This window comes from Phocoena phocoena, chromosome 4, assembly GCF_963924675.1.
Source record: "Phocoena phocoena chromosome 4, mPhoPho1.1, whole genome shotgun sequence".
NCBI classification, from domain to species: domain Eukaryota; kingdom Metazoa; phylum Chordata; class Mammalia; order Artiodactyla; family Phocoenidae; genus Phocoena; species Phocoena phocoena.
The window spans coordinates 12,504,750-12,532,314 of record NC_089222.1 but is presented as its reverse complement, the minus strand read 5'-3'; the positions used below and the strand labels follow the sequence as shown (position 1 = coordinate 12,532,314).

At 48.3% G+C, this 27,565-nt stretch overlaps 1 protein-coding gene across 1 annotated transcript in view; it reads right to left on the bottom strand.

Annotated features, from left to right (window-relative positions):
- SH3BP5 (SH3 domain binding protein 5) overlaps positions 1-24,269 on the bottom strand; it is a 79,092-nt gene extending 54,823 nt beyond the window's left edge. Inside the window, exons 1-2 of the mRNA XM_065876749.1 lie at positions 24,135-24,269; positions 22,357-22,419 (exon numbers count right to left, since the gene is read on the bottom strand). Of these exons, the coding sequence (XP_065732821.1) occupies positions 22,357-22,419; positions 24,135-24,269 (198 nt within the window). The remainder of the gene's footprint in view (positions 1-22,356; positions 22,420-24,134) is intronic.
- Positions 24,270-27,565: the final 3,296 nt, after the last annotated feature.

The window sequence follows — 27,565 nt, the reverse complement described above, 5'->3', positions numbered from 1 at the left end:
ACTAAAACTAGGGCTTCCCTGGTGGCACAGTGGTTGAGAATCCGCCTGCCGATGCAGGGGACATGGGTTCATGCCCCAGTCCGGGAAGATCCCACATGCCACAGAGCAGCTGGGCCCGTGAGCCACGGCCACTGAGCCTGCACGTCCAGAGCCTGTGCTCCGCAATGGGAGAGGCCACAACAGTGAGAGGCCCGCATACCACAAAAAAAAAAAAAAAAAAAAAACGAAAAAGTCAAGAAGTAGCCACACAAAGCCTACTGTTTAGAGTCACAGAAGTAACAGAATCCAACAGCACATTAAAAGGGTCAGACACCATGATCAAGTGGGGTTTATCCCAGGAATGCAAGGATTCTTCAATATACGCAAATCAATCCACGGGATACACCATATTAACAATCTGAAGGAGAAAAACCATATGATCATCTCAGTAGATACAGAAAAAGCTTTTGACAAAATTCAACACCCATTTATGATAAAACCTCTCCAGAAAGTAGGCATGGGGGAACTTACCTCAACATAATAAAAGTCATATACCACAAACCCACAGCCAACATCGTCCTCAATGGTGAAAAACTGAAAGCATTTCTTCTAAGATCAGGAACAAGACAAGGATGTCCACTCTCGCCACTATTATTCAACACAGTTTTGGAAGTCCTAGCCACGGCAATCAGAGAAAGAAAAGAAATAAAAGGAATCCAAATTGGAAAAGAAGTAAAATTGTCACTGTTTGCAGATGACATGATACTATACATAGAGAATCCTAAAGATGCCACTAGAGTCACAGACGTAAATACCTAAATAATCAGCTAAAATATGTTAAACTGATCAATTAAATTGCCTCTAAGGGAGAAATAAATGGGGATGGGGTGGGGGGAGGGTGTTGTCTGTTTTATTTTGTTTTCTGCCCTTTTTAAAATTGTAGTAAAATATCACGGTGGATTTTTAAGCAGAGGCATCACCAGATCAAATCTGGGTTTTACCAAAGAGTGGACTGGGGTCTTCATTTGAGTCTGGTCGGCAGATTCAGGGACCACCAGCCTGGTCAAGCGTGTGACCATCAAAGGGTGTTGGGCCCAGGAAATATGATTTGACGTCAGTGTCTCCCTCTATAAAAGAGGCTGTGTTGCCAGAGAGGATGACGCATGGCTGGCCGACAGCCAAGTACCAACAACTTATTCATCCAAGACGTGTTAAAAGCTAAACATAAAACCAGGCTTCTTCCTGATAAAAGAGTGGGCCTAGTTCTGGTACCATCCCACAAAGGGTCATGGCTACCTGAGTAATAATTCACTACAAATGCTGGGGTGTGGGAGTCCACAAACCAAAACCTTTCCTACCTACCCAACCTAATAGCCCTGATTTTCCTAGGCCTCACCCTGGTCCCAGAACTGGTCCCATGCCTGGCCAATCAGTCGGGGATACTCCTAGCCTCAGGGATTGCTGAGGGAGGGCACGGGACTGATCAGAACCAGTAAGATTTCATTCTGGGACTTTTCTGAAACTGTTAGAGGAACTTTTTGCACTGAGATGGCTGAGAAGATGGAATGAAAGCTGGAGCAGACTGCAGCCATCTTGGCACCATGAGGGCAAAGCCTGCCAAAGGCAGGGAGGGAGTCCCTATGACACTTTGAGCTCTTGGTCCTAGCAATGCTTTACAGTCTAACCCCATACTCCACTCTCCTAGAGGCAAAATAATGCACACACACACCCAATTGTCCCCCCTTGCTTTATGCTGTGTTTAAGCCAGTTGGAATTGAATTTCTATCATTTGCAACTGAATTAAGCTTTTAAAAAAAACTGAAAAATACTGGATGCCTTAATTAATGCATTCAGGGAGGGGAAAGTCAATCTACAGTCTATAATGTGGCAAAGCACTGTAACTAAATACAGGTAACTGCTGGAAGGCTTCTGCCCCTGATAATAAAGACATACTTATGAGGAGCAGGGTCTGGGGAACTTAATTCAACCTACCCTGTATAAAGCATTTCCTTTTTTTTTTTTCCTTAATCCATCTTAAGGCCAGCTGGCCACAATTGAACTTGTGTTTCTTGCCTTATTTCCTAGTGTGAGAAAAGACTCGACCGTGGTTCTTTGTCTCCTACAATTACAGGCAAATGTGTCTCCCAAGATCAGAATGGGGGCTGCTTCCAGGACTGTCCAGGGAGGAGAGCTGGCTGTTTTCCCTACGGTAAGTGATCCATGGAGGGAAGCAGTTCAGAAGTACAAACACCTCAGGAGAACGAGTAGAACTTTCACCAGTCAACAAAAATAAGCCACATACCAGCCAGGGCTGTTTACCAGCTGATTTTTTTTAGATCACCACTTGAAGGAGTTCTAAAAGGGCTCCCTCGGCCTGGATGAGGCCTCAGATCTTCCAATCTCAAAACTGTGTCACATCCATCAGGTGACTCAGACTGAGGGCAATTTATTCACGCAGAGAACTGCTGAGGGTGGCAGTCTCCCTGTTTGAATATGTCAGTGTGTCAAAAATGCAGCCCCCTATCAGACAAGAACCTCAGCCCCACGAAACCAGCACCAGCGTGCCTTGGAAACAGCGGGCAGGGGTCACCACCCTGGGGACAATCCCGTTTTCTGGCCAATCCACTCACCCAAGCCTCGATGATCTCACCTGTAAGCTGAGAAGGGCAGCCTCTCCCCTTCACAAAGACGTCCCCAGAACCAAGCGAGATCAGGACACGATGTCAGTTTTTAAAAATAACTGTCCTACAAATTAAGGGTGACACCAAACTTCAAAAGATCCCTAGTAATGCCATTTATAAATACACTGCTTTCTGCTCATGGAAAGATTTCACAGGCATGATCTGAGACTCACAAGGACCCTGCAGGACAGGATGGCCAGGCTCAGCAAGAAGGGCGGTCCCCAGTCTCCAGATAAGAGACCTCAGCCCCAGGGGAGAAGTGCTGTCTTGACCTAAGGTCACACGCAGGGGAGCATCAGGCTAGCGTCAGGAGCACAGACCCCTAGTCCTAAGTTCCATGTGTCTTTCCCTTCACCTCTGGCTCCCAAAGTCTGGTCCAGGGAACACGGGGGTAGGGACTGGGGGTTCCCTGAGACCTTTTCTGGGAGTCTGCAAGGTCAAAACCATTTTCATAATTGAGTTCGACTCAATTTGCCTCTTTCACCTTCATTCTCTCATGAGCGTTGAGTGGAGTTTCCAGAGACTACTTGAGCGGTGACATCAAGAGACAGAATGCAGAAGCAGAAATGAGCATCCAGCTCTCCTATTAAGCCAGACATGAAAGAGACTCATAAAAGCCATAAAATGACAGCTTTCTTTTCACGGATTTCTTCTGGTTTGGGAAAATAGTTATTTTTGATAAGATATATTCTTTACGCTGACAGGTAATAGGCTTATTACTGTCATTTTTAATGAATGAATACAAGTGTTTATAGCAACTCTGTTTTAATCTCTAACACGGCAGATATTGTAGATGTTCCCCACAAAAAACAAAAGCTCTCTGAAATGCTCAGTGATCACAGGAGTGTAAAAGGAACCTCAGGCCCAAAAGCATCGGGCGAGGTTTGCAAGGCACAAATAAGAGACACGGATGTAGAGAACAAATGTATGGACACCAAGGGGGGAAAGCGGTGGGAATGTACTGGGAGATTGGGATTGACATATATACACTAATATGTATGAAACAGATAACTAATAAGAACCTGCTGTATAGCACAGGGAACTCTACTTCACTTTGCTGTACAGTAGAAACTAACACAACACTGCAAAACAACTATACCCCAATTAAAAAAAAAAAAGAAGCATCGGGTCAGCTGGTGCCACCAAACCACACCCTGCCCCTGGGCTGCCCTGCAGAGACCCTGCTGGAGGGAAACACCAGTGTATTTTCAGTAACAGAGAAGCAGTTATTCCTTCTCAGGCCTTCCTTTACTCCTTCGGATTTTCCCAAGAGGAGAAAGCCTCCATTTGGGGTCACTATCTCTTCATAGCCCTTCTTCACGTTTGCTAATCTCCTTTTTAAGAAAGGGGGAGTTAGGCTCAGAGCCCTCCCCAAAGGGAATCTGCTAGAATTTGATAAGCAAAACAATAAACCCACTGGAAACAAAAGAGCATTGCTCTGCAAAGTCAGCAAGCGGGACCCTATGAGTTGGGCACGTCCATATGATTCTTCACTGAAGTGAAAGAGTGGCATTGACATATATACGCTACTAAATGTAAAATAAATAGCTAGTGGGAAGCAGCCACATAGCACAGGGAGATCAGCTCGGTGCTTTGTGACCACCTAGAGGGGTGGGATATAGGGAGGGTGGGAGGGAGGGAGGGAGACGCAAGAGGGAGGGGATATAGGGATATATAGCTGATTCACTTTGTTATACAGCAAAAACTAACACAACAATGTAAAGCAATTATACTCCAATAAAGATGTTAAAAAAATAATAAAAAATAAAATAAAATGTTTTTTAAAAAGCCTGCTTGAAACAAAGTTATTTCCCTTTGATGACTTTTCACTTCTGGTCATGAAGTCTCATTTTCAAACAAACTTAAGTACGAATGTGAATCCATGTAAAGGAAAATACAGAATAAACAGTACATGAGAACTAGAACAAGGCAAAAATTATGACAGAGGCAGAAGAACGAGAGAGTGGAGATGTAAAGTCTCTGTATCAGGAATGTTCCAGAATTCCACGATGAAAGGCACGCCCGGAAACACTCCAACTTCCTGACCAATTCTAAGGTACCTGAAACGTTTTTAATGTTACTACAACATGTTTTTTCCCCACCCATCCAATCTATTCTTTAACAGCACTTGTGGTAGCTACTAAAACACACAAAGAAACCATTTTCCTAGAGCTTCGGTGAAAGGGATCAAGTGTCCTCCAGGGCTGGCTGCTAGAACTTTCTGCAACAATGCAGATGTTCTGTATCTGTGTAGCTCACTACAGAGGCCACCGGCCACAGGCGGCTAAATGAAAACTTGAAATGTGCTTAGTGCAGCTAACTGGATTTCGTATTAAATTTTAATTTTTAAAGTATACTTCAAATCGCCCCATGGGGCTAGTGGCTGCCATCCCGGACAGCACAGGTCCAGCTCCTGGACCCCAGATTTCACCCCGCTCCCCACTTGGAGAGATCACACCACACTCCCGGGTCCTCCTGCTGCCTTGTCTCCTTGCCTCTGGCTGGTTTTTCTTGCCACAAGGAGCGGCTGTCACAGCCCTGTGAGAAGGGAGGCCAGGACAATCTGATTTCACCTTCAGGAATTCTGCAGCAGAGGCAGAAGTGGAAAAACGGCGCCAGGGCAGAGCCGGGACCTGGGGAGCCAAACCAGAAAGGCCGAGGCAAGAGGGCCCAGGAGCAGAGAAGAGGCAGAGGTGGAGAAGCGGGGGCGAGGGCAGGAGCCCCCGGGGGACTGGAGCCAGCCCCTCCGCCCAGCAACCCTCAGGCCCAATTCTCCATCAGCGAGTTTCATCCAACCAGGGAGCCTGGTGAAGACAGCTGCAAAAGGATGGAAACGTGCACGGAAAAGAAAGAAGGGGGAGACAGTACCAGGGCCTCCGAGTTGGAAGCAACAGAATCACTACCGGGACCTCTAGCCTAGCTCCCTCCATCCACCCCCGCTTCTTTCCCACCTCAAACCCCAACTTCAGAGGCAGAGGCTTCTTGAGGCGTCTGCCAAAGCCTACCTTCTGTGGGGACTGTGCCTCACGCGTAAGCAGAGCCCTACTGCTGTGCTTCTGACACAAGACCCTCTCACAGGGGACAAAACGGAGGAAGCCAGAGCGGGGAGAGATGGGGACACAGAGAGAGTTGACCGAGAGGGAAGAGAAAGCAAACGAGAGAAGGGGAGGCAGCAGAGGGGAAATGCGGGCAATGATCCTGCTTCCCGACCCGAATTCTGCAATTACACAGCCACATCATTTACCAACCTTTGGCAAAGGCACCTTTGAGAGTGAGGACTGCGAATAACGATGCTGGGATGCCTGGTGTCCCTGCTCAAGGCTCTACAACGCCCTCCCCACCCTTGGGGTTCATGAAGGAAAATCCTGCCTTTTATTTAAGCCGTTTGAGTGGTTTGGAAGAAAGTGTAGGGGATTCCATCCCAGCTCCAGACCCAGGGGCAGGCCCTGTACAGCTCGGCAGCCTTGGTGACAAGGTCAGCCCTGCTTCCTCTTTCCACAGCACCACACCATCTGTCCTGTTTCTGGGCCACCAAGAGCTTCCTTCCACTGAGAGAGGAGAAAAGGAAAGTAAGAAAAGACAGTTGGTCAGCATGGTTTCCTGGGGCCAGTTGGCCTCTTCCGAGGTTATCAAGGGTCTGAGAGCTTTTTTAGGCCTAAGTGGAACCAAGTTACTCCCAGGCAGAAAGGCTGTGCTCTAGAATTCTGATTTGACTAGAGGGATGTTTCCAAACAAGCAGGTGAGGACCCACTCCCATCTCCCAGAGCACAGGCAGCCCCCGCAGCTCTCCCCACACTGGACCACCCAGCTTCGTGCAACATCAAGATTCCACAGCCATTTGGAGGCCGAGTTAAGGCAGTCGGTAGGTCTGGGAATAAGGAAAAAGCTCTTTTTTCAACGTTTTTAGTTTGAAATAATTTCAGACTTGGAAAAAATGAGGGTAAGATGCAGACTTGATGTCCCTTTACCCTGAAGTATTTCAGTGTGTATTTCCTAAAGATGAGGACATTCTCTCACAGAACCAGAGTACGATGATCAAAATCAGAAAATTAACATTGATACGATGCCATTAAACCAGTCTATGACTTTGTTCAAATTGCATCAACTGTCCCACCAACGTCTTTTACAGCAAAGGGAAAAAGATATTTTTCCTGGTCCAGGATCCAGTCCAGGACTCAAACGGCATCTACTGTCAATCTCTCTCTAGTCTCCCTACTCTGGAAGCATTCTTCAGTTTTTCATGGCCTTGATAGTTTTCAATAATATGAACCAGTTATTGTGTAGAATGTCTGTCACTGGGAAAGACTCACTTTCAATTCACCTTTTTTGGTGATGTTACATAGGCAGGAGCCACCAGGATGGAATCTAACCAATTACAAAAAAATATGTTTAAATAGCCTAAGGTCCAAAGCACCACAAAGGAGAAAACCCAACAGCCCTTTCTTTAGTCTTCAGGCACAACGGTCAATTGTATGAGGCCCAGGAGGAGGGACAAAAGCTACATAACCACCCTACACACACACACACACACACACACACACACACACACATTCAGTCAGACACACATACACAGAAAGACACAGGCACACTCATGCACACACAGACACCCTCTCTCACACACACAGTGACACACACATACACAGCAGAGCTGAGAAGGCTGAAAGGACGCGCTGCTTTTTTCATTCAGAGCCAAACGCATGTGTTTTTTGGGGGGGGGTTTTTTGCGGTACGCGGGCCTCTCACTGTTGCGGCCTCTCCCGTTGCGGAGCACAGGCTCCGGACGTGCAGGTTCAGCGGTCATGGCTCACGGGCCCAGCCGCTCCGCGGCATGTGGGATCTTCCCGGACCGGGGCACGAACCCCGGTTGAGAGTCTGCAGGCGGACTCTCAACCACTGAGCCACCAGGGAAGCCCCAAACACATGCTTTTAAATCCACAAGATTCTTTGTGTGAGAGGAGGCAGAACTGCTGAAACTGAGGCATTTTATGGAGTTCAACCACAAGTGAACTATCTCCATGTCTGCACCAAAAGGCTTAACATATTTCCTCAATTTTAAGACTCACTTTTTTTCAAACATTTGCAAATATTAGGGGTACTTCCCTGGTGGCCCAGTGGTTAAGAATCCGCCTGCCATTGCAGGGGATATGGGTTCGATCCCTGGTCCAGGAAGATCCCACATGCTGTGGAGCAACTAAGCCCATGCACCACAACTACTGAAGCCCACATACCCTAGAACCGCAACTACTGAGCCCACGCACCGCCAACTACTGAAGCCCGCACGCTCCAGGGCCTGTATGCCGCAAATACTGAACCCACGTGCTTCAACTACTGAAGCCTGCGGGCCTAGAGCCCGTGCTCTGCAACAAGAGAAGCCACTGCAATGAGAAGCCTGCGCACCGCAACAAAGAGTAGCCCTCGCCTGCCGCAACTAGAGAAAGCCTGCACGCAGCAGCAAAGACCCAATGCAGCCAAAGTAAATAAATAAAATAAAATAGGCCTTCCTATTTTAAAAAAATGTGCAAATATTGGATTTTAGACGGATCATACAAATAATGTGAACATTTATCAGGGGTGATGTTTCAGCCACCCATCAAACAGTTATGCAATACAAGGTCTGTTTTAAATTAACATGAATGTCAGCATCAGGGCAATGGTGAGTTCACGGCCCGGCCTAGGGAAGCTCGAGGGACCAGGCAGTGAGGCCTCTGTGGAAAGCATGCGCCCCCATCCCAGCACTCCAGGCAAGCTGCTGCCTTGCTCCTCTTGGAGGACCTTCCTCCTGACTGCAGCTCACGGAACAGAACGGAAAGAAAGGAGGACGGAGGATGTAAAGGAAACAAAGTAAAAATCCACTGCCATTGGTTTAAGAGACACGGAAGAACCCAGAAGTGTCTAAAAACAGGAAAAGTGGCTGCTTCTAGCAGAACTGGGGGTGGGAAGGAATGAGGCAGAGGACTTTCATTTTCTCAGGGGCTTTTCTTCAACTATGTGCACGTATTGCTTCAATAAATATCAGACTTTAATTTGGCTGCAGCACAGATTGACCAATGTTTTGTATTTCCCCATCATCAAGACTGAGGAGGACTCAGCTCACTCAGCATGTGGCTAGATTCAAATCAAAATCTCAATCATTCCAGTAAACTGGTGCAGCCGCTATGGAAAACAGTATGAAGGTTCCTCAAAAAACTGAAAATAGGGACTTCACTGGTCGTCCAATGGTTAAGACTCCGCGCTCCCAACGCAGGGGGCCTGGGTTTGATCCCTGGTCAGGGAACTAGATCCCGCATGCCACAACTAAAGATCCCACATGCTGCAGCTAAAAGAGCCTGCATGTCACAACTAAGGAGCCCACATGCTGCAACTAAAGATCCCGCATACCACAACTAAACATCCTGCATGCCACAGCTAAAAAAGATCCCGCGTGCCGCAACTAAAGATCCCACATGCCACAATGAAGATCCTGCACGCAGCAACAAAGATCCCGCATGCCGCAACTAAGACCCAGCGTAGCCAAATAAATAAATAATTTCTTCTTTTTAACTGAAAATAGAGCTGCCATATGATCCAACAATCCCACTCCTGGGCATATATCTGGACAAAACTGTAATTCAAAAAGGTACATGCACCCCAATGTTCATAGCAGCACTATTCACAAAGCCAAGGCATGGAAACAACCTAAACGCCCATTGACAGATGAATGGATAAAGAAGACATGGTACATATACACAATGGAATGCTACTCAGCCATAAAGAAGAATGAAATAATGCCATTTGTAGCAACATGGATGGACCTAGAGATTATCATATTAAGTGAAGAAAGTCAGACAGAGAAAGACAAACACCGTATGGTATCACTTACATGTGGAATCTAAAATATGGCACAAATGAACGTATCTACAAGTTTGTGAGGACTCACAAACATAGAGAACAGACTTGTGGCTGCCAAGGGGGTTGGGGGAGGGATGGATTGGAAGTGTGGGATTAGCAGATGCAAACTATTATATAGAGAATAGATAAACAACAAGGTCCTACTGTATAGCACAGAGAACTATATTCAATATCCTGTGATAAACCATAATGGAAAAGAATATGAAAAAGAATGCATATATATGTATAACTGAATCACTGCTATACAGCAGAAATTAACACAACATTGTAAATCAACCATACTTCAATAAAATAAATTTTTTTTTAAAATCTCGGTCATTCAATATCAGGGCTGGAAAAGCCATTGCCCATCATTTAGCTCAGAGGCTGCCATTTCACAAAGGAGGAAACTGAAGCCTCTCCCAAGGATGTGTATTTGGCGAGCGTCAGGGCAAAGACTGAAAACTTGTTCTAGATCAGGATTCTTTCATCTCACCAGCCTCAGTGAGGACCTCTGAAGCAGAGCCTCCACACCCACAAACACACATATTAAAAACTACTTCAGGGGGCTTCCCTGGTGGCACAGTGGTTGACAGTCCGCCTGCCGATGCAGGGGACACGGGTTCGTGCCCCGATCTGGGAAGATCCCACATGCCGTGGAGCAGCTGGGCCCGTGAGCCATGGCCGCTGAGCCTGCGCGTCCGGAGCCTGTGCTCCGCAACAGGAGAGGCCACAACAGTGAGAGGCCCGCGTACCGGAAAAAAAAAAAAAAAAAAAAAAACTACTTCAGAGCATGGGCTCCAGTCTCAGACTCCTGGATTCAAATCTTGGGTCCTCATCCCATTGGCCATGTGACCCGTGAGAACTGGTTCAATCTCCATGTCTCATCAATGTCCTCAAGACATTGTGTTAGTTTTGAGAACTAACAGGATAAACTATACAAACCACTTAGCACAATGCTTGGAATAACAATAAGCTTTTGATAAATAATCGTGACTTTTACGCAGGTGTTGTTATTCAATAAATAGCAATGGTTAGAAAGGGAAGGGCCGAAGCTGGCTGAACGTATTATATGCTAGGTACTGTGCCAGGCCCTTTACAATCATGACCTTATTTAATCCTTAACAACCCTGCAAGATAGGTATTGCTCTTCCCACTTTAGAGAGCAGGAAATGAAAAACCCAGAAAAGCTAAAAACCTTGCCAAGACTGCACAGCTTATGAAGAGGCAGAGGGAGAATTCAAACCTAGCTCTCCTGAACTCCCAAGCCCATGCTTTTCCTCTATTAGCTCCAAAACAAGTTTTCCTGTGCTTTTTTGATCCCAGGGTTCACAGCATCAAAGTATGATTTGCTTGAACAAGTTCCAACTTGGGGAGTGGATCCAATTTCCAGCAAATGCATGCAATACCAGGATCCTATTTCTGCAGTGGGGACGCTAGCAAAACCCGTGGCAGGGAAAGAAAGCAGCGCTCAAGAGCTATCCAAGGAGCTTAAGAACCTTCCCCCTGAATTTATAAAGTGTCTGTCTAGCTACTGTACTTTGGGGACTCTAGGCTCCACTAATTTTCTGTAATAGGCATTGAAGCCATGGCATAATATTCTCTCAGACAACATTTTTAAGAAACAGGCAAAGCAAAGAATTCCCTATCGCAAAACCCATAGCACTGCTCAAAACTGCTCCCTCTTGCTTTAATTGTAGCTGGTTGGTTTAAGGGTTATTGACAGAACGAATCAAAGTCCTTGCTCTGCTGGATGGTTAACTATTAAAGCAGTTTGGCAAGGCACTGTGAAATGTGGCTGTTCATGAAGCAAACGGACATCCTGCGGGCCTCAGAACGAGTCACTGTCTCTGTATCACCACCAGGAGTGTGGCCATTCTAAAACAGGGCTCGAAATGCTTTAGGACTGCTCCCGTCAAGAGATGGCATCTGGGCCATCTCCTCTTGAACCTGGGCAGGTTCGTGGCTGCTTGGACCAGCAGGATACGACAGAAGTGCTGCTATGGGACTTCCAAAGCTGTGATGCTACCACCTGGTCATCTTGGGATGCCCACTGTGGGAAGCCAGGCACCATGAGGAGGTCAGAGTACCTGGGACCACCGTGCTGGGACGGTCGCATGTAAACACTGACCACTGACCAGCTGAGCCCCCAGCCAAGAGCCAGTATCCACGGCCAGACACAGGAGTGGGCCTCCTCGGACAACCAGTCCTGTGGGGCGTTTGGATGAGCACCCCACCCCACCCCCAACCGACATCTGCCTGCAACTGCTCAAGACTCCTCCGGCGAGAACCACCCTGCAGAGCCCTCTCCAAATTCCCAATCCAACAAATCATGGGCAAAATAAAGCATTTGATTTGGGGTAAAGTAGTTTGGGGGGTAATTCATTAGGTAGAAATAGTAACCAGAACCATAAGGAAGGACATCTTCGTTTCATCTCTTCTTCCAAAAAAGCTGGGACTCCCCTGGTGGCATAGCGGTTGAGAATCTGCCTGCCAATGCAGGGGACACGGGTTCGATCCCTGGTCTGGGAAGATCCCACATGCCGCGGAACAACTAAGCCCGTGCGCCACAACTACAGAACCTGCGCTCTAGAGCCCGTGAGCCACAACTACTGATCCCACGTGCCACAACTACTGAAGCCCGTGCACTCTAGGGCCTGTGTGCTGCAACTACTGAGCCTGCGTGCTGCAACTACTGAGCCCTGTGCTGTAACTACTGAGGCCACGTGCTGCAACTACTGAAGCCTGCACACCTAGAGCCCATGCTCTGCAACAAGAGAAGCCACCGCAATGAGAAGCCTGCGCACTGCAACAAAGAGTAGCCCCTGCTCACCGCAAGTTGAGAAAGGTTGCGTGCAGCAATGAAGACCCAACGCAGCCAAAAAAAAATTTTTTTTTAAAAAGCCAAACACCAGGGAAGAAAACATCAAATCTGCAGGTTTCATATCTTATCAGAATGAAGCTGAAGCCTTTTGCGTGTTGGCAACAAAAGGGTCAGGTGGATGAACATACCCGAACCCTGTTCATCACGCTTCGGGTGAGTCTGATGCCACAGAGTATGCGTTTACATTAAGCGGGTTCGGCTGCAGTGAGAATAAACAGCGGATGTTCCTGTCATTGTCTCCCTGCTGGCAGTTTCTTTCTGTCAGAGCAAACATTAACATCTCTTGGATAATCCAGCAAAACACAGCAAAGGAAAAAAGTCAGGCAAAAATAGAACGAAATTGTTTTCCATCTTCCTTTAAGGAAATGAAAGAGGCTGATTCTCTGAGCTCTCTAAGAGTGCCTTTGCAAATCTGCAAATTATCGTGAGACTCTTGCTTAAGACGTGTTGCATAAAAGGGATACAGTCTCTACTGTTAGAAGCATCTATGTGGTGACAGGCAGATTAAGTAACTCTCGGAAAGGAGGGCTGGTGGAAGATACCCGGGATGCTGCCAAAGGATGAGGTTCAATAGATGTTTAATTCATCCAGCCGACACACACACAAATACACCGCTATGTTCAAAGTTCCTACCATAAACGCTCAGAAGGAAAATAACAGCTCAATATTAAAAGGCTGCAGCCCACAGGGACCACAGCTCTCTGCCAACAGGGGTATCTGAAGATTCTATCAACCGTGGGGACAACAATGGATCCGCCAACCCTCAGAGCCTGTCTTCTTTTGAGGTGGGGACACCTCTAGACACCCTGAAGTCAGAGGGAAGGTATCCCGGATAAACGTAGGGACACAGTCATGTCACTGTACTACAACAGCAATGGCCCGTGTTCCCACAACGGTGCCAGCTAAGGGGCCAGGAAAGTTTACACACTATCTCACTGGTCTTTATAGTTTAAAAGAAAGACACATCTGATATTTTTAAAGCAGTAGACTCCGTTTCAATATTGACAGCTATTTCTATATTCTAGCCAACAGCCCGCACTAATAATCATTTTGCCTAAGTGACTACAGTGAATGACGCCCACTTATATGTGCCCACAAGTCTTTATCCATGTAGAAAGGAGGCTACTACTCAAATCCATATAGTAACTAAGTTTGAATATCTAAATATTCTTAATATTTGGAACGTTTTCCACTGTTCTATCTTGGTGATTGTTTTGGATTTTCATAAATGAGGGTCTCTTGGCTGCAGACAATTCTAAAATGCCTTTAAGTCACTTTTCATCCCTCCGTGAATTACCAAATGAGAGTTTAACAATACAGTAATTCACCAAGCAAACCCACCAACGTCTGCGTTTATCTACAATTAGGGCAGGGACTACCGATCTGAAAGTTTTTTCCCACCAGCCCTCATCATTCCTAAAATTCCTTCCGAAGACATTCGTCTCTTTGACTCATAAAGACATCTTTTTATAATAGTTGCTTTGTTCTCCACCCTCATGCCCTGCCTATGACAATGATAAAATATGGTCATTGCAAATAATTCAGAAAACATCAAGAAATGAAAAATTAAAATCACCAGCATTCTTAGCGACCAGCACTAACCACTAGTAACATCTGAGGGTACATACTTCTCAGACTCTGTGGTAATGCATCCCTCCACCCCATCACCAACCAACATGAATCAACATTTCTGTAGAATACAACAAAAATAAACTAGAAAAGTGAAAAGCCACATGGATGTCACAGCCATGTCAAACTGCTAAAGAGAAGAATTTCTAAAGTCTTACTCTCAATTTCTGTATGTACTTCACCTTAATTGGTAACAAGCAGATCATAGCCTGTGGACCACACTACGGAGATCTCTGTTCTAGACATTTTTTCTGTTAAATGTACATGTTCTTTTACTGTATGTATATATGCTTTTACATATACTCTACACATAGCTTTATATGTTTTCCCCCACTAGATTTTATTTCCACTAAATAGATCATGGCCATGGGTCCACAACCACACATGTCATCCTATTTTAATGCAAAACACTCTTCAAACCCTGGCATCTCCAAGCAGGGTAGAATCTTATAACTCCATGAGCTAAGACCTCCGGGAGTGAGGGCTTAGGGGAGCGGAAGGAGGTCACAGGTTGTGCTGTAGCAGCGCTGCCATTGTGCCCAGGGTTGGCCCTGCCTAAGGAAAGCCCAGGGACCAGTGCATTTCCAGAGCAGGCACTAGGGAAAAGGGACCTGCCGGTTTTGCAGGACACTGTGTATGGCAACGCCAAGAGCCACGAGTCCACAAGGTGTTTGGTTCTAACCACAAACTCTAGCCATTCATTCCAACATTCATCGTACCCCTGTGTGCAGGCACCGCATGAGATACTAGGGCACAAAGATGGGGAGGCCAAGCCCCTCCCTCCAGGGGCCTAGTCCAGTGGGGGAGCCAAATACACAAATGACCAGAACACAGCCTAATGGATATGCGCGAAGCTGCTAGTGCTGGTGAGGACAGACTCCTGGGCACCGCCGCCCCATCCCCCACCCCCGGAGACTGAGTCATCAGGTCTGGGTGGGGCCCAAGACTCTGCAATTCCAGCTTGGTCCTGGGATGCAAAGACCACACGTTGTTGGCACTGCTCTAGGGCACTGGTTCACCACCAGGGGCAACTTTGCCCCCCTCCCCTGGGACACTTGCAAGTCTGGAGACATGCTTGTCTGTCACAACTGAGGTGTGGGGTGGGGTTGACTGGCCTTTAGTGAGTCGATGCTGCTAACCCTCCTACAGTGGGCAAGACAGTCCCCCACAACAAAGAACGTCAATAGACGATGTCAACAGCGCGGTTGAGCAACTCCTCGAGAGCAAGACACTTGAACTCCAGGCCTCAGTTTTGTTATCAGGAAAATGGGGATGATAGTATCTATCACAGAAAGTCGTGTCGAGCATTCAGTGACTTTATGCAAAGTGCTTAGAACAGGGTCTGGTACATGGTAGGCATTTATTATTATTATTATTATTATTATTAACTATCATTATTATTGAAGAGCAGACAAAAACAAGCAGAAAAGACATTCCAGGATGGACACAAGTCCTTCCTGCAAGTACCCACCATGCTGCGGCCCTCACCTGCCCTGCTCCAGTAACAGCAGCAATGATGTTTATTCATGGCCTACTACGCACCAGCAGTGGAATAAGGAAACTGAGGCCCAGAGACATTAAGTAACTTGCACAAGGTCACACAGCCACGAAGGGGCAACCTGTTGACATTCATCCACTCAAACATCTACTGAGCACCCATTATGTGCCAGGCAAATCCCAAGAGAAGACAGCCTAACACAGCAGGGCTCATGCAAGGAAACAACTGATTTCCACACCCTGCAGACCAGCCACAGAGCAAAGCCCTCTTGCTCCAGAGACTGCAGAGTCCACCCTGCTGTAATCCTAGCCTTACGAGCCCTCTCTCTGGCCCCTTGCCCAGAGCCGGTCTCTGACAAAGAGACGTCATGGCGGGGCCTGGGGGGAAGAGGGCAGAGCTGCGGTGGGCCTGGCTCCAATGCACATCTCGATGGAACTTTCTCTGCATCCGGCAGTCCCCGGCGCTCGCTGCCAGCCCCGCACGCAGGAAGCCTCTCCCTCACCCAGGCTGTGCTGCTAGCAAAGCCCTCCCTCACACAGTGCCTCCTCCTGTCCCCCAGGCCACCCAGGAAGAATAATGACACCAGTTCACAGATGAGGGGACTCAGGCTCCAAAGGCGCAAGTGCCCCCAAAAGTCAGCAGAGCTCGGGTTCTAACCACGTCACCTGACGCCAAGACGTCCCTCCACCCACCCCTTCCCCATGACTTTGGGTTTTTTCCCCCTGGATTCTAAAGTAATACAATTCAGTGCAAATAATTCAGAAAATATAGAAAAGTATAAAGAGAATACGTCTTACTCAACTCTCACCAGATATAACTGGCATGTAATCCTCTCCTGATATTTTTATGCATATAAACATATTTTTTAGAATTGCATCATGACTCCAAGCTTTTGGAACCTGTTTTCCATTCAGATGCCTTTCTAGGTTAATAACAAGCTGTGTCATCATCTAAAAGCCTGGATTCTCTTAGCTATCGCCTGGGCTTGGTATTCATTTATTTCCTCAACCCCCTACTGACAGTCATGCAGACTCACAATTTTTGCAACATTTTTAAACAATGCTGCAGTGAGCACTGTTGGACCTGCATCCTTGCCCAGTTAACCCCTTAAAATAAATTCTTACAAGCGCAACTGCTGGGTCAAAAGTCACTGTCCCCCAACATCCCAGCAGCAGTGTGGGGACCACTACCCAAGCAGGAAGCCCTAAGGCCTACTATTCCAATGGCCAAACTTCAGGTCAGAGCTGTGGGGACAGAAGTAGCCCCAGCTCGGGGACCCAGGAGGCCCAGTAAAGACCTCAAGTGTGTTGATCTTTACAACCAGCCAATGAACAAAGGGTCCCATCAGCAATGCTCCCCGCCCCTAGCACTGCACAGGCTGCAAGGGATGTCTGCACTGGTCCCCTCCACTTGCTGGCTGCTAATCCTCCCAAATAACTAGGGTCCCCAGGCCTCAACTCCAACGCCCCCTGTTGCAGCAAAGCGTCCCCCGGCTTCAAAGACCCTGCCCGGGTCCCTCGCTCTGTGTCCAAGACCTGAATCCAGGACCCCCTCCCCACCCCCACCCCCGCGAGATGAGAACCCCACACAGGACTCAGGCCGCAGGGGGCCCTCAGTGCCGGTTCCATGAACGCCTCCAGGCCTCTGTTCCTCAAACTAGATCTAACCTGGCTACAAGAGATCCCAGCCTCACTCATGCACAACACACACACACACACACACACACACACACACACACACGCACACACACGTGTCTTCAAGGGGAAAGTGCTAAGATGTGATGGCACTGTCCTCTCAGAAAAGAATCTCTCTCTTCCCCTGACTTGTGTGAAAAATTCATTACGAGAGAGTCCAGGCTGCTCCCAATTCCCCCCCGACCCCGGGTTTCCAAGCTCAGGACAGTCTTCTTTCTTCTTTCTTTCTTTTTTAAAGAGAAAATGTTTGCTGGTTTCTGGCAGGGACAAAGGCAGATTCTGGGTGCAGGCCTTATGCGAGTCTGAGGAACACAGATGTCCAGAATCAAATGCTTTGCAAACTGCCCTCGCCCAAGCACCGAGGGGAAGCACACGGCCGTTTACAATCAACCGTCTTTGCCTCCCCAGGTAAAGACAGGCTGGAAAAGTCAGCTTGTGATTACTCAGAGCCAGAAAAGCTGTCTGTGGGCAGCTAGGCCTGGCTGTGTCCTTCCCCCTCCTCCTGGACCATCTCACACCCTAGAATAGCCCGCCTTCAGAGGAAGCAGGGGGAATACAAAAACACTACACATCATAGTAAAAGATAAATAACTGGCAAGGACTATTACAAATCTTGATTTAAATGATTTAGAAATTGTGCTGCCTCTTGTTTTAACAAACATTTGAGAAGAGATCGCTCTATTGGGTACGCATTGTAAAAGTACATCAGCACATTTACCTGGACTGCCTCATCTGGCAGGGCTGCTGCACACTGAATGACCTGTTTATCTCTCTCCATCCATCGCTCTCCCCACTCCCAGCGCACTGGCCCCCCTGGCTGGTCCTGAGCTGGGCCAGGCCCCTCTCTCTCTCACCTTAGCACTGGCTGTTCCCGCTGCTGGAACGCCCTTCCCGCACAAGGCCCCGAGGCTCGCTCCCTCCAGATGGGCTTTCACGGAAGCAAATAGTAGGTGCTCAAGAAATACTCCATGACTTAATAATTAAAGCTAACTAACCAATGCGCCTGTGAGAAAATACATGTGCTTTCTTAACTTGAAACAGCAGGCTTATATCCAAGAGCCTCTCTGGTTAAAAGGTTACTCCCTTCAACAGCTTGAAAAGGCTGGCTCTCTCAACACAAATCAGAGTGCCAAGGGGATACCATGCTGTCCAGACAAGGTCAGAGGCAAACCGTGGTCATGGGAAGGGGCAGGTGTCTGCCTGACAACAGGCCAGCCATCAGACACCTTTGGTCATCTCCCATTTAAACTGCCGAGAAACAGAATGGGATCCAAGGGCGAATCCCAGCTGACACCTCAGCTGCGGCTGCCCAGAGGCAACTGCACCACAAATTGGTCACCAATTCGTTGTTTTTTCAATTTTTTTATACAATTTGGAAAGGTTACTTTCCATTTACAGTTATTACCAAATATTGGTTATTTTCCCTGTGTTGTACAATACATCCTTGAGCCTCTCTTACACCCAATACTTCGTACTGGTAACCACTAGTTTGTTCTCTATATCTGTGAGTCGTTTCTTTTATGTTATATTCACTAGTTGATTGTATTTTTTTAGATTCCACATATAAGCACTATTATACAGTGTTTGTCTGCCTTATTTCACTTAGCATAATGTCCTTCAAGTCTATCCATGTTGCTGTAAATGGCATTATTTCATTTTTTATGGCTGAGTAATATTCCACTGTATATATGTACCACATCTTTATCCATTCATCTGTCAATGAACACTTAGGTTGCTTCCATATCTTGGATACTGTAAATAGTGCTATGAACATTGGGGTCACCAATCTGCTTTAATCACTCAAAGTCAGGAGGCGTGTTGGGCCCTGCAGACCATAATCAAAAAGCAAAGGAAAGGAAATGCAGACAGCAAAAGACCCTCCCCTAGTGGCTGCGAATTATATACAGTCAGTCCTCATTATTTGTGGATCCCAAATTTGTGAATCTGCCTACTCACTAAAACTGATTCCAAAATCAATACTGTGCTGCTCTACAGTCATCTGTGGACCCGCACAGAGTGGCAAGAAACTCCAGTAGCCCGACGTGCCTGCTTCCAGGGAGGATGAACAGACGCCCTCCACCCTGGTCCAGCTCTCATGCTGTAAACAAACATCCTTTACACAGTCCCTTTAGTGCCACGCTTTCTGCACTTCTCTGCTTTGTGTCGATGGTTTGGCTGTTTAAAACAGCCCCCAAGCCTAGCGCTGAAGTGCTGGCTAGTGTCCTAAGCCCAGGAAAGCTGTGGTGAGCATTATGGAGAAAACATGTGTTAAATGAGCTTCGATCAGGCTGAGCCATGGTGCTGATGGCCAAGTTCAACCAACAATACACATGAAGTAAGGTGTCTTTAAACAGAAACACACATAACACACGGTTACGTACTGATCAGTGGATGAAGGTGTTGGGACCAGAGGCTCACAGGAGCCTAATGAGGTTTAAGTTCCCAAAAGCCGCTGGTCACAACATCTCCCTTGGGAGCCACGGCTCAGTATCCACTAATTCAAGGTTCACGGCGACCTTAGTGAAAACTACCGCGAATAAGGACAACTGACCATATACTAAGGTGGCTGCTTCCTGACCCGCGTCCTCTGGCATTTCCCCCGCCCCCGCCCCCCGCCATCATCCCCACTGCTCTCTCCATCTGCCACTCCACACACCGGCTCCCTTGCTCAGGTGTCTTCTGGAGACTCCTCTGTCACATCACTCTTCTACTGGAGTCACCACAATCAGTAAGTACTAGCGAACCCTCCACGCCTCACCCCCACCTGAAACATCAACTCCCGGAGGCAAAGCCTCTGTCTTGTACCCATATCTACCTGTATCTGCAGGGGCCACAGTGCCCGACACAAGGTGGGTGGCCAGTGCTTGCCTGAAGGGACACAGCCCACCACACACACGGCCACAAGGTCCCTGGCAGGTTCCGGGAGCATGACAAGCATCCAGAGAGCCTGCACGGAGGCTGAAACCCCACCAATGAGACGCCCACGATGGCCCAGGGCCACGTGCCCCTGCTGTGCACTTGAAACGTGGCTGGTCCAAAGTGAGATGTGCTCTCGGTGTAACAGATGCACCAGACTTCCAAGACTCGGTACAAACATATATGTAAAACATCTCACTCATGATTGTACTGATTCCATATTGAAATTATTGCATCTTGGACATTCTGGGTTAAAGGAACTAGATTAAAATTAACTTCACCTGTTTCCTGTTGCTTTTGAGCATGGCTGCTAGGAAGTTTTCATGACGTACAGAGCTTGCCACTATAGGTGTCTGAGTCCAGCTGGGTTATAATAATGCCATGGAAAGGGCAGCCAGTGACACAGGCCAGCCCTGACCACCTCTCTAGGCTACTGCCTAATACTCTCCAGAGGCAGGCAGGAAACACCCGACCCGTGGCTTCCTGTGACACACAAAGCCCTAAGTGTGTTCCGAAAGAGGGCTCAGAAATCAAGGAGAAAGAGTTAAGAGATGAAACAACTGCGCCCTCAGAAGGGGAGCACCATCAGAACAGGGGCCAGCATCGAGCAGGCCTACCGGTGTGTGTTGAATGAATAAACCAGTAATTTGCAAAAAAAAAAAACGATTTCTAAGTTGTTTGTTCATATTTGGGATAGAATAGGAGAGCTGGAGGGGACCTGGAAAATGACCAGGCTCTGCCATGTCGCTGAACTGTGAGGACGCTGTGCTTCCGTGTCCTCCCCTGGAGAAGAGGTGGTCCCTGCCAGTCCCTACCTGCCAGGCCCACGCCGTCCAGCAGAACTTTCTATGGTGATGGGAGTCTTCTCTGATCTGTCCAATACAGTGCCTACTGGGCCCTCGAAACGTGGCTACTGTGACTGAGGAAGTGAAATTTCATCTTATTTAATTGTAATTAATTAAGTTTAAATTCAAATAGCCACATGTGGCAAAAGGCTGCCATCCTGGACAGCACAGCTCCGGCCTGCTGTGACAGGCAGGAAGGAGATAAAGCTTGTAAAAGCACTTTGGAAATGCCAAATCCTGACAGAAATGGTAGGGGTTTTGTTGTTGGATGCATTACAAACGCGAGATTCTGAGAGATTTCAATTGCCCAACGAAGAGACTTGATTCATCGTAAGTGAAAAAAATTTAAACACACAGATTGTACTTCACCTGGGGGAGAAGAGTGTTCATAGACACCTGGAATCAGAACAGAGCAAGAACGCTTCACACACAGCTCAGAAAACTAGCTCTAACCCTCTGGGCCACAATACCTCCAGGGCCTGGACATGCAGGCAGAAATCAAGGTTGCCAGGGTGTTGCTGGTAAGATTACATTCCTATCTCCCACCCCCTCACTCTACGGACCAGCGGTGTCCTGCCCCTTCCGCTGACCTTCCCTGCCATTCCTCCTGCTACTGAAACGGGTCCTCCCACAGCTCTCAGACAGAAGCGGGGGTTGTTCAAATCTCATGGATGGTAAAACCAACCGGTGCTGAAAAGGGATGCGGACTAAGTGGGAGCTGTGAAGAATGCTAATCTGTTTACACGCAGGTTGGAAGATGCTCATGAAATTCAAATCAAGTTCTCGGCTCCCAAGATTCTTCCCAGCAGGAAAGCCCTTCCCAGTCTAAACAGCTTTTCGGTACCATCAAGATCATCATATTCTACACACAAGCAGACAATAAAGATAAAAAAAAGCAGGGGAGTGGAAGGGGGGTGAATGATTAGGGCCGGAAAGTCAAACAAGTCTAAGTCTTTCTGAGGAAACACACAATATTTCCGAGTACCAGTGTAAGGAGCTGCCCTAAAATATTTAAAAGATTTTGTGAGCTCATTCATTCTTGTCCATTAAAGAGCACAGCTACTTTTCCCCTCCGTCCTTTTAACTCTTCCACAGACACATTAACTTTAGGGCTTGTGTGATGCCCTTGGTTTGGGCCCCTCGGAGCTTCCATGATGAAAACCACGTGAAACTGGATCCGCACGCGTTCCACCCACAAGCTGGCCTCAGTGGTGTAATTTATTCTGTCAGGCAACAGGCTGTTGCTCAACTTGGAGGAGGGAATGCCAGCAACCACCCTCCAGCTATTAAAACAAAATGAACCAGCCTGGTGTCAGCGGGACAGACGCCACTTCACTGAGAAAAGAGACCCTGCTTTCCGTACCTCAAGTTCAGTCTCCCGTCTGTTGATATCATCCGTGGATTGATTTAACTTCTCCAGCTCTCCCTGATGAAGAAAAGGGACAGAAAAAAGATTCAGGGATTTGTCTTTTGTTGCCAGTATGACTCAGCCCCAGTACCTGCAAATTACTCTGGCACACTTTGTAGGAAGAGGAAGGAGTCAGTGGTAATTCTCAAGGAAAACAGTTGAGCCTTGGCTGGAAGAACAAATGAATGTCAGCATTTCTGAAACCTTTTTCTTGATGGTGGCCTTTTTGAAAATGACTTTAAGGTCCTAGGAATTTGTCTTTTCTTAGAAGGTCAATTATTTATTCCAGGTATGTGCCTTCAGGTAAACCCACCTGTTACAAATGGTTTAGAGGCGGAATCAAAACAATGCTTTCTGCTTTAGAGCAAGGATTTTGCAGAAAAGATAATAAAAGAAAACAAAGCCAAGCCTAAAGTATAAACCCAATGAAATAATTTAAATCAAGGGTACAATTCTGGCATTATCTCATCCATGGTTGAGTATTTTTCTGTAGGAATGAAAAGTCTTTTTCAAACTGCTAGTTATTCAACCTACCTGGCTGTTTTACAAAACAAACAACTAAAACTAGCTTTAATCCTGATCCTTTAAATAAACATTCACACACTGACATTTTGTAAAAAAAAAAAAAGTGCCCAGCGTGAAGTTAACTCATTTTACTCAGCAAACAAAGGACCTTGTAAACAGAATTCCCCTACCAAGAAAACAAAATTGAGTAGCCCGAACTGATTTTATTTAACAGAATTCCTAATGCAAAGATTTTTCCACCTGATTTTTATCTTGCTAACCTGCCATAACAAGTCATTTAAATGCAACAGCTGAGTTAAATGAGCTTTTAATTGATCTGCGCGCTGAAAAACCAATTAGTCTCCAGAAACTGCAGCGCATGCTGAAAAGCAATATTAAAAAAAAAAAAGCTTTATGGAAAGGGTAGAAACACGGGTCTTCGAAAGCGATGTGCTGTGCTTTCTGCTTGGAGGGTGAAGAGGTTAAGCTGTCACTCCGAGATCTCGGCTTAGAAATCGTTTTTAACCATCTCCCAGAGAAATGGAGGCACAGGAACCGGGCCAACCCTCTTGCCTTCTCGCGCGTCAGCTATGCGCACCGCTTGTCCCAGATTTCTGTTCACACCCGACCTCATAAGGAGGGAAAGCTGGGTTTTAAACCGTTTGAGGCCAAGCGGAGAGCTGAGCCAGTGGTGACAATAAGCCCTTCGGTTTGCTAACAATGAATCAGAGGAGAAGGGAGATGGCTCAGGCCGGGCACCTCTGCCAGCAGGAGGCTCTGACCCCCAGGCACGGGTGGCCGCCCACCTGCAGGGGCCGACGACGCCCACCGCCCCGGGAGCCCGCGCCTAAGCGGCCCGCCCGGCTCCCGGAGCCCGGAGGTTGTCCAAAGCCCGCGGCGCCGCGAGCCCAGCCGGGTACCCAGACGCCGGCGTGGCGCCCCCGCCCCCTTCCCTCTTTGTTGCGCAACCGCCCGCAGCGCTGGGCACGCTGCTGCGACCCCCGGATCCTGCCGGGGAATCCCGGCGATAGAGTCAGGCTGCGTCCACGCGGGCACCGCAGCCTCCCAGGAACTGGGGGAAACCGGGTACTCAGACCCTCTCGTCCAGCCCCGGACTTAACGCTGCCACCTCCCCCGGGCGCAGGCACCGGTGGGGGGGTTGGGGGAGGCGGCTGCGAGGCGGGCTCAGTGCAGATGCCGGGGTCCTTGTGCACCCCCGCGCGCCCTACCTGGATCCGGGGGTCCACCTCTTCCTCCTCCTCCAGCCCCGGCTCCATCCCCTCCTCCTCCTCCTCCGAGTCCCGGGCTGGCGGCGGCAGCTCGGCCGGCTCCTCCGGACGGCTCCGCTTCGGCGCCGCGTCCATGCGGGCGGCGGACTTGGGAGCGCGTGGGTGGCGGCCGCAGACTGGGCCGGAGCCGTCTGGCCACCGCCCGGCGAGCTCAGAAGGCGCCGCTCGCCGCCGAGGGTTCCCGGGCCCAGCTCAGGAGGAAGTGGGCGCGGTCGCCCCCTCTCCGCCGCGGCCGTCAGCGCAGCGCCGCCCGCTCCGCCCCCAGCCCGCCGGCTCTGCGCGGCCCCGACTCTAGACCTGGCTGGCCGGCCGGCCGGGATAGCCGGGGCTCCGTCACAAAACCTCACTCCCAAAACGCGTGAGGGTGATGAAATGGGGGAGCCCTCACCCCCTTTTACCATAGCAGCCCGACTAGATCACAATTTACCGAACGTCGGCCGCCTGGTGTCAGGGTGCTTTTCTCTCCCTCCCTCCTCTGCTAAGGCAATTGACTGCATGCAAGGAAAGTTTGGGGTATTCCCACCATCTGAAGGCACCTTTAGAAGCTTGTACTCAGTGACCCTGGACCAGCCCCAAGACTCACTCAAACCCCCGTGTACACTCAAAGCACTTTTGTCCCCTTGGGTTAACCTGGGGAAACGTGTGTACCTGAAGATTTCCTCAGAAAAGGGAACTGAAACATGCTCACACAGACACAAAAGAACAAAGAAGGGAGCCAGCTGCAGCTCCTTGGCGTGGATTCCTTGCCCAAAAGCTGCGGCCCCCATTGAGCAGAGCTCCATACGCAAGCTCCTGTGCTTTCACAGTTGCGGGATGGTCCTCCCTGAAGAGGCAGGAAGCACGGAAAATCCATTGATCAGGAATGTGCGAGAGTGAGCGGGTGCCTGCCAGTACACCCTTCTCAAGGAGATGCGAGTGTAACCCCTGTTCATGGGCACGCGCCATCCAAGGATTCATGAACTGGTGAGGTTTCCTGCCCACCCTGAACAAGCGGAGAGCCAGAACTTGTCTGGCAAATTCAACATCACAAAAAGCCAAAGAATAAGGGGAATGTTTGTGCTTTTATGAAATGGCAGGGCCACTATGATGTCAGGAGAGCAGAAGGTCAGATGACCTTAGCAAAGCAGGCAAGGACATTGCCACTGGCCATTGCTAATGTCTCCTTCACTACAAAAATGCAGAGCGTACACACTTTCTACACAGAAGCTTGTGGCCTGTGGGCTCAGTGAGTTCGGAGGGCAGACTTGCTTGAGAAAGGAGCTTCTTTCCGAGAGCCTGTCATTAAAGCCAACCTTGGGAAACCTGCTTATGATGGTTTTATCAAAAGCTAAGTTGGGGGAGTTACTCCTTGGGCAAGGTTCCACCCTACACACTCTGGCACTGTGGTCCACCATCACAGGAGCTTCCTTGTCTCCTGGAGGTAACACAGGTGTACACCATGGGTTTGGTTCTGAACAGGTCACACCTGTTCACTGTTCTTTAAATCAAGTGAGAGTCAGCAATTCTTTGTGAGATGTTCTCAAATTCCCTGCTAAAGCCATAGTTGCTTTTCATTTTCCAGTGATGGATGAAGGCAGGGTCAAGATGGCCATTAAGAGTCACAAACTGAGACAGAGGTTGAAAACAAGTGAGGTCAGCCCTGATTCTAAACGCTTCCCAAGTGGTGGAACCTCATCATCACCATTCAAACAATAGCCTCCAAATTACATTACGGTTTAAGCTTAGATCTAGGAGCAATAGGGTGGTTCAAAATACCTTTATGGGGGGACTTCCCTTATGGTGCAGTGGTTAAGAATCTGCCTGCCAATGTAGGAGACACGGTTTTGATCCCTGGTCCGGGAAGATCCCACATGCCAAGGAGCAACTAAGTCCGTGCGCCACAACTACTGAGCCTGTGCTCTAGACCCCGCGAGCCACAACTACTGAGCCTGCATGCTGCAACTACTGAAGCACATGTGCCTAGAGCCCATGCTCCGCAACAAGAGAAGCCCGTGAACTGCAAAGAAGAGTAGCCCCTGATCGCCACAGCTAGAGAAAGCCCCCATGCAGCAACGAAGACCCAACACAGCCAATAATAATAGTAATAATAAATACATAAATAAAATGTAGTCTCTTTAAAAAAGAAAAATGCCGGGCTTCCCTGGTGGCGCAGTGGTTGAGAGTCCGCCTGCCAATACAGGGGACACGGGTTCATGCCCCGGTCCGGGAAGATCCCACATGCCGCGGAGCGGCTGGGCCCGTGAGCCATGGCCGCTGAGCCTGCGCGTCTGGAGCCTGTGCTCCGCAACGGGAGAGGCCGCAACAGTGAGAGGCCTGCGTACGGAAAAAAAAAAAAAACCTTTATGGGATATAGGGCAACTGCTCCTGAACACTGAACATCACTGTAGACTTTTGTTGTTTTATTTTTAGAAGACCGGGGCCAGCTATAGCATGATGTTCTAAAGTTAAAGTAAGGAAAATAAATAAAGCACAGCAGTACTATATATTTCTATTGACACATACATATGCACATCAATGCATAGAAAAGGGTCTGGAAGGAAGATTCATACCCAACAAAGAGTGGCTAGCCCTGGAAAAGGCAGTATGAAGGGGCCCAAGATTGGCTAGGATGGGGTTGGGCATGTCAAAGGGAACTTTTAATCTCTTGATAATGTTTTCATTTTTTACAAGGAGGATGTATTTATGATTATTTGTGTAATTCTAAAATAAATTTTAAAAGTGCATACTGTATTAGTTTTCTATTGCTGTGTAACAAACTACCACAAATTTATTGGCTTAAAACAGCACTTGTGGGGCTTCCCTTGTGGCGCAGTGGTTGGGATTCCGCCTGCTGATGCAGGAGACGCGGGTTCGTGCCCCGGTCCAGGAAGATCCCACAGGCCGCGGAGCGGCGGGGCCTGTGAGCCACGGCCACTGAGCCTGCGCGTCCGGAGCCTGTGCTCCACAGCAGGAGGGGCCACATCAGTGAGAGGCCCGAGTACCGCAAAAAACAAACAAACAAAAAAAAACAGCACTTGTTCATTACCTCACAGTTCTGTAGGCCTGACGTTGAGGCAGGGTGTGACTAGCTTGCCTGACGTTGAGGCAGGGTGTAACTAGCTCCTCTGCTCAGGGTCTCCCAGACTGAATCAGGGTGTTGACCAGGCTGCATTCCTTTCTGAAGGCTCTGAGGAAAAAGTCCTTCCAAGCTCTTTCAGGTTGCTGGCTGAATTCAGTTCCTTGTGGTTGTAGGACTAAGGTCCCCATTTCCTTGCTCTCAGCCAAGGGCCAACCCGAATTCCTTGCCACATGACCCCCTCCATCTTCAAAGCCAGCAGCAGAGAATTTCCTTGGGTTGAGTCCATCTCACACTACAATCTACTCTTCAGGAA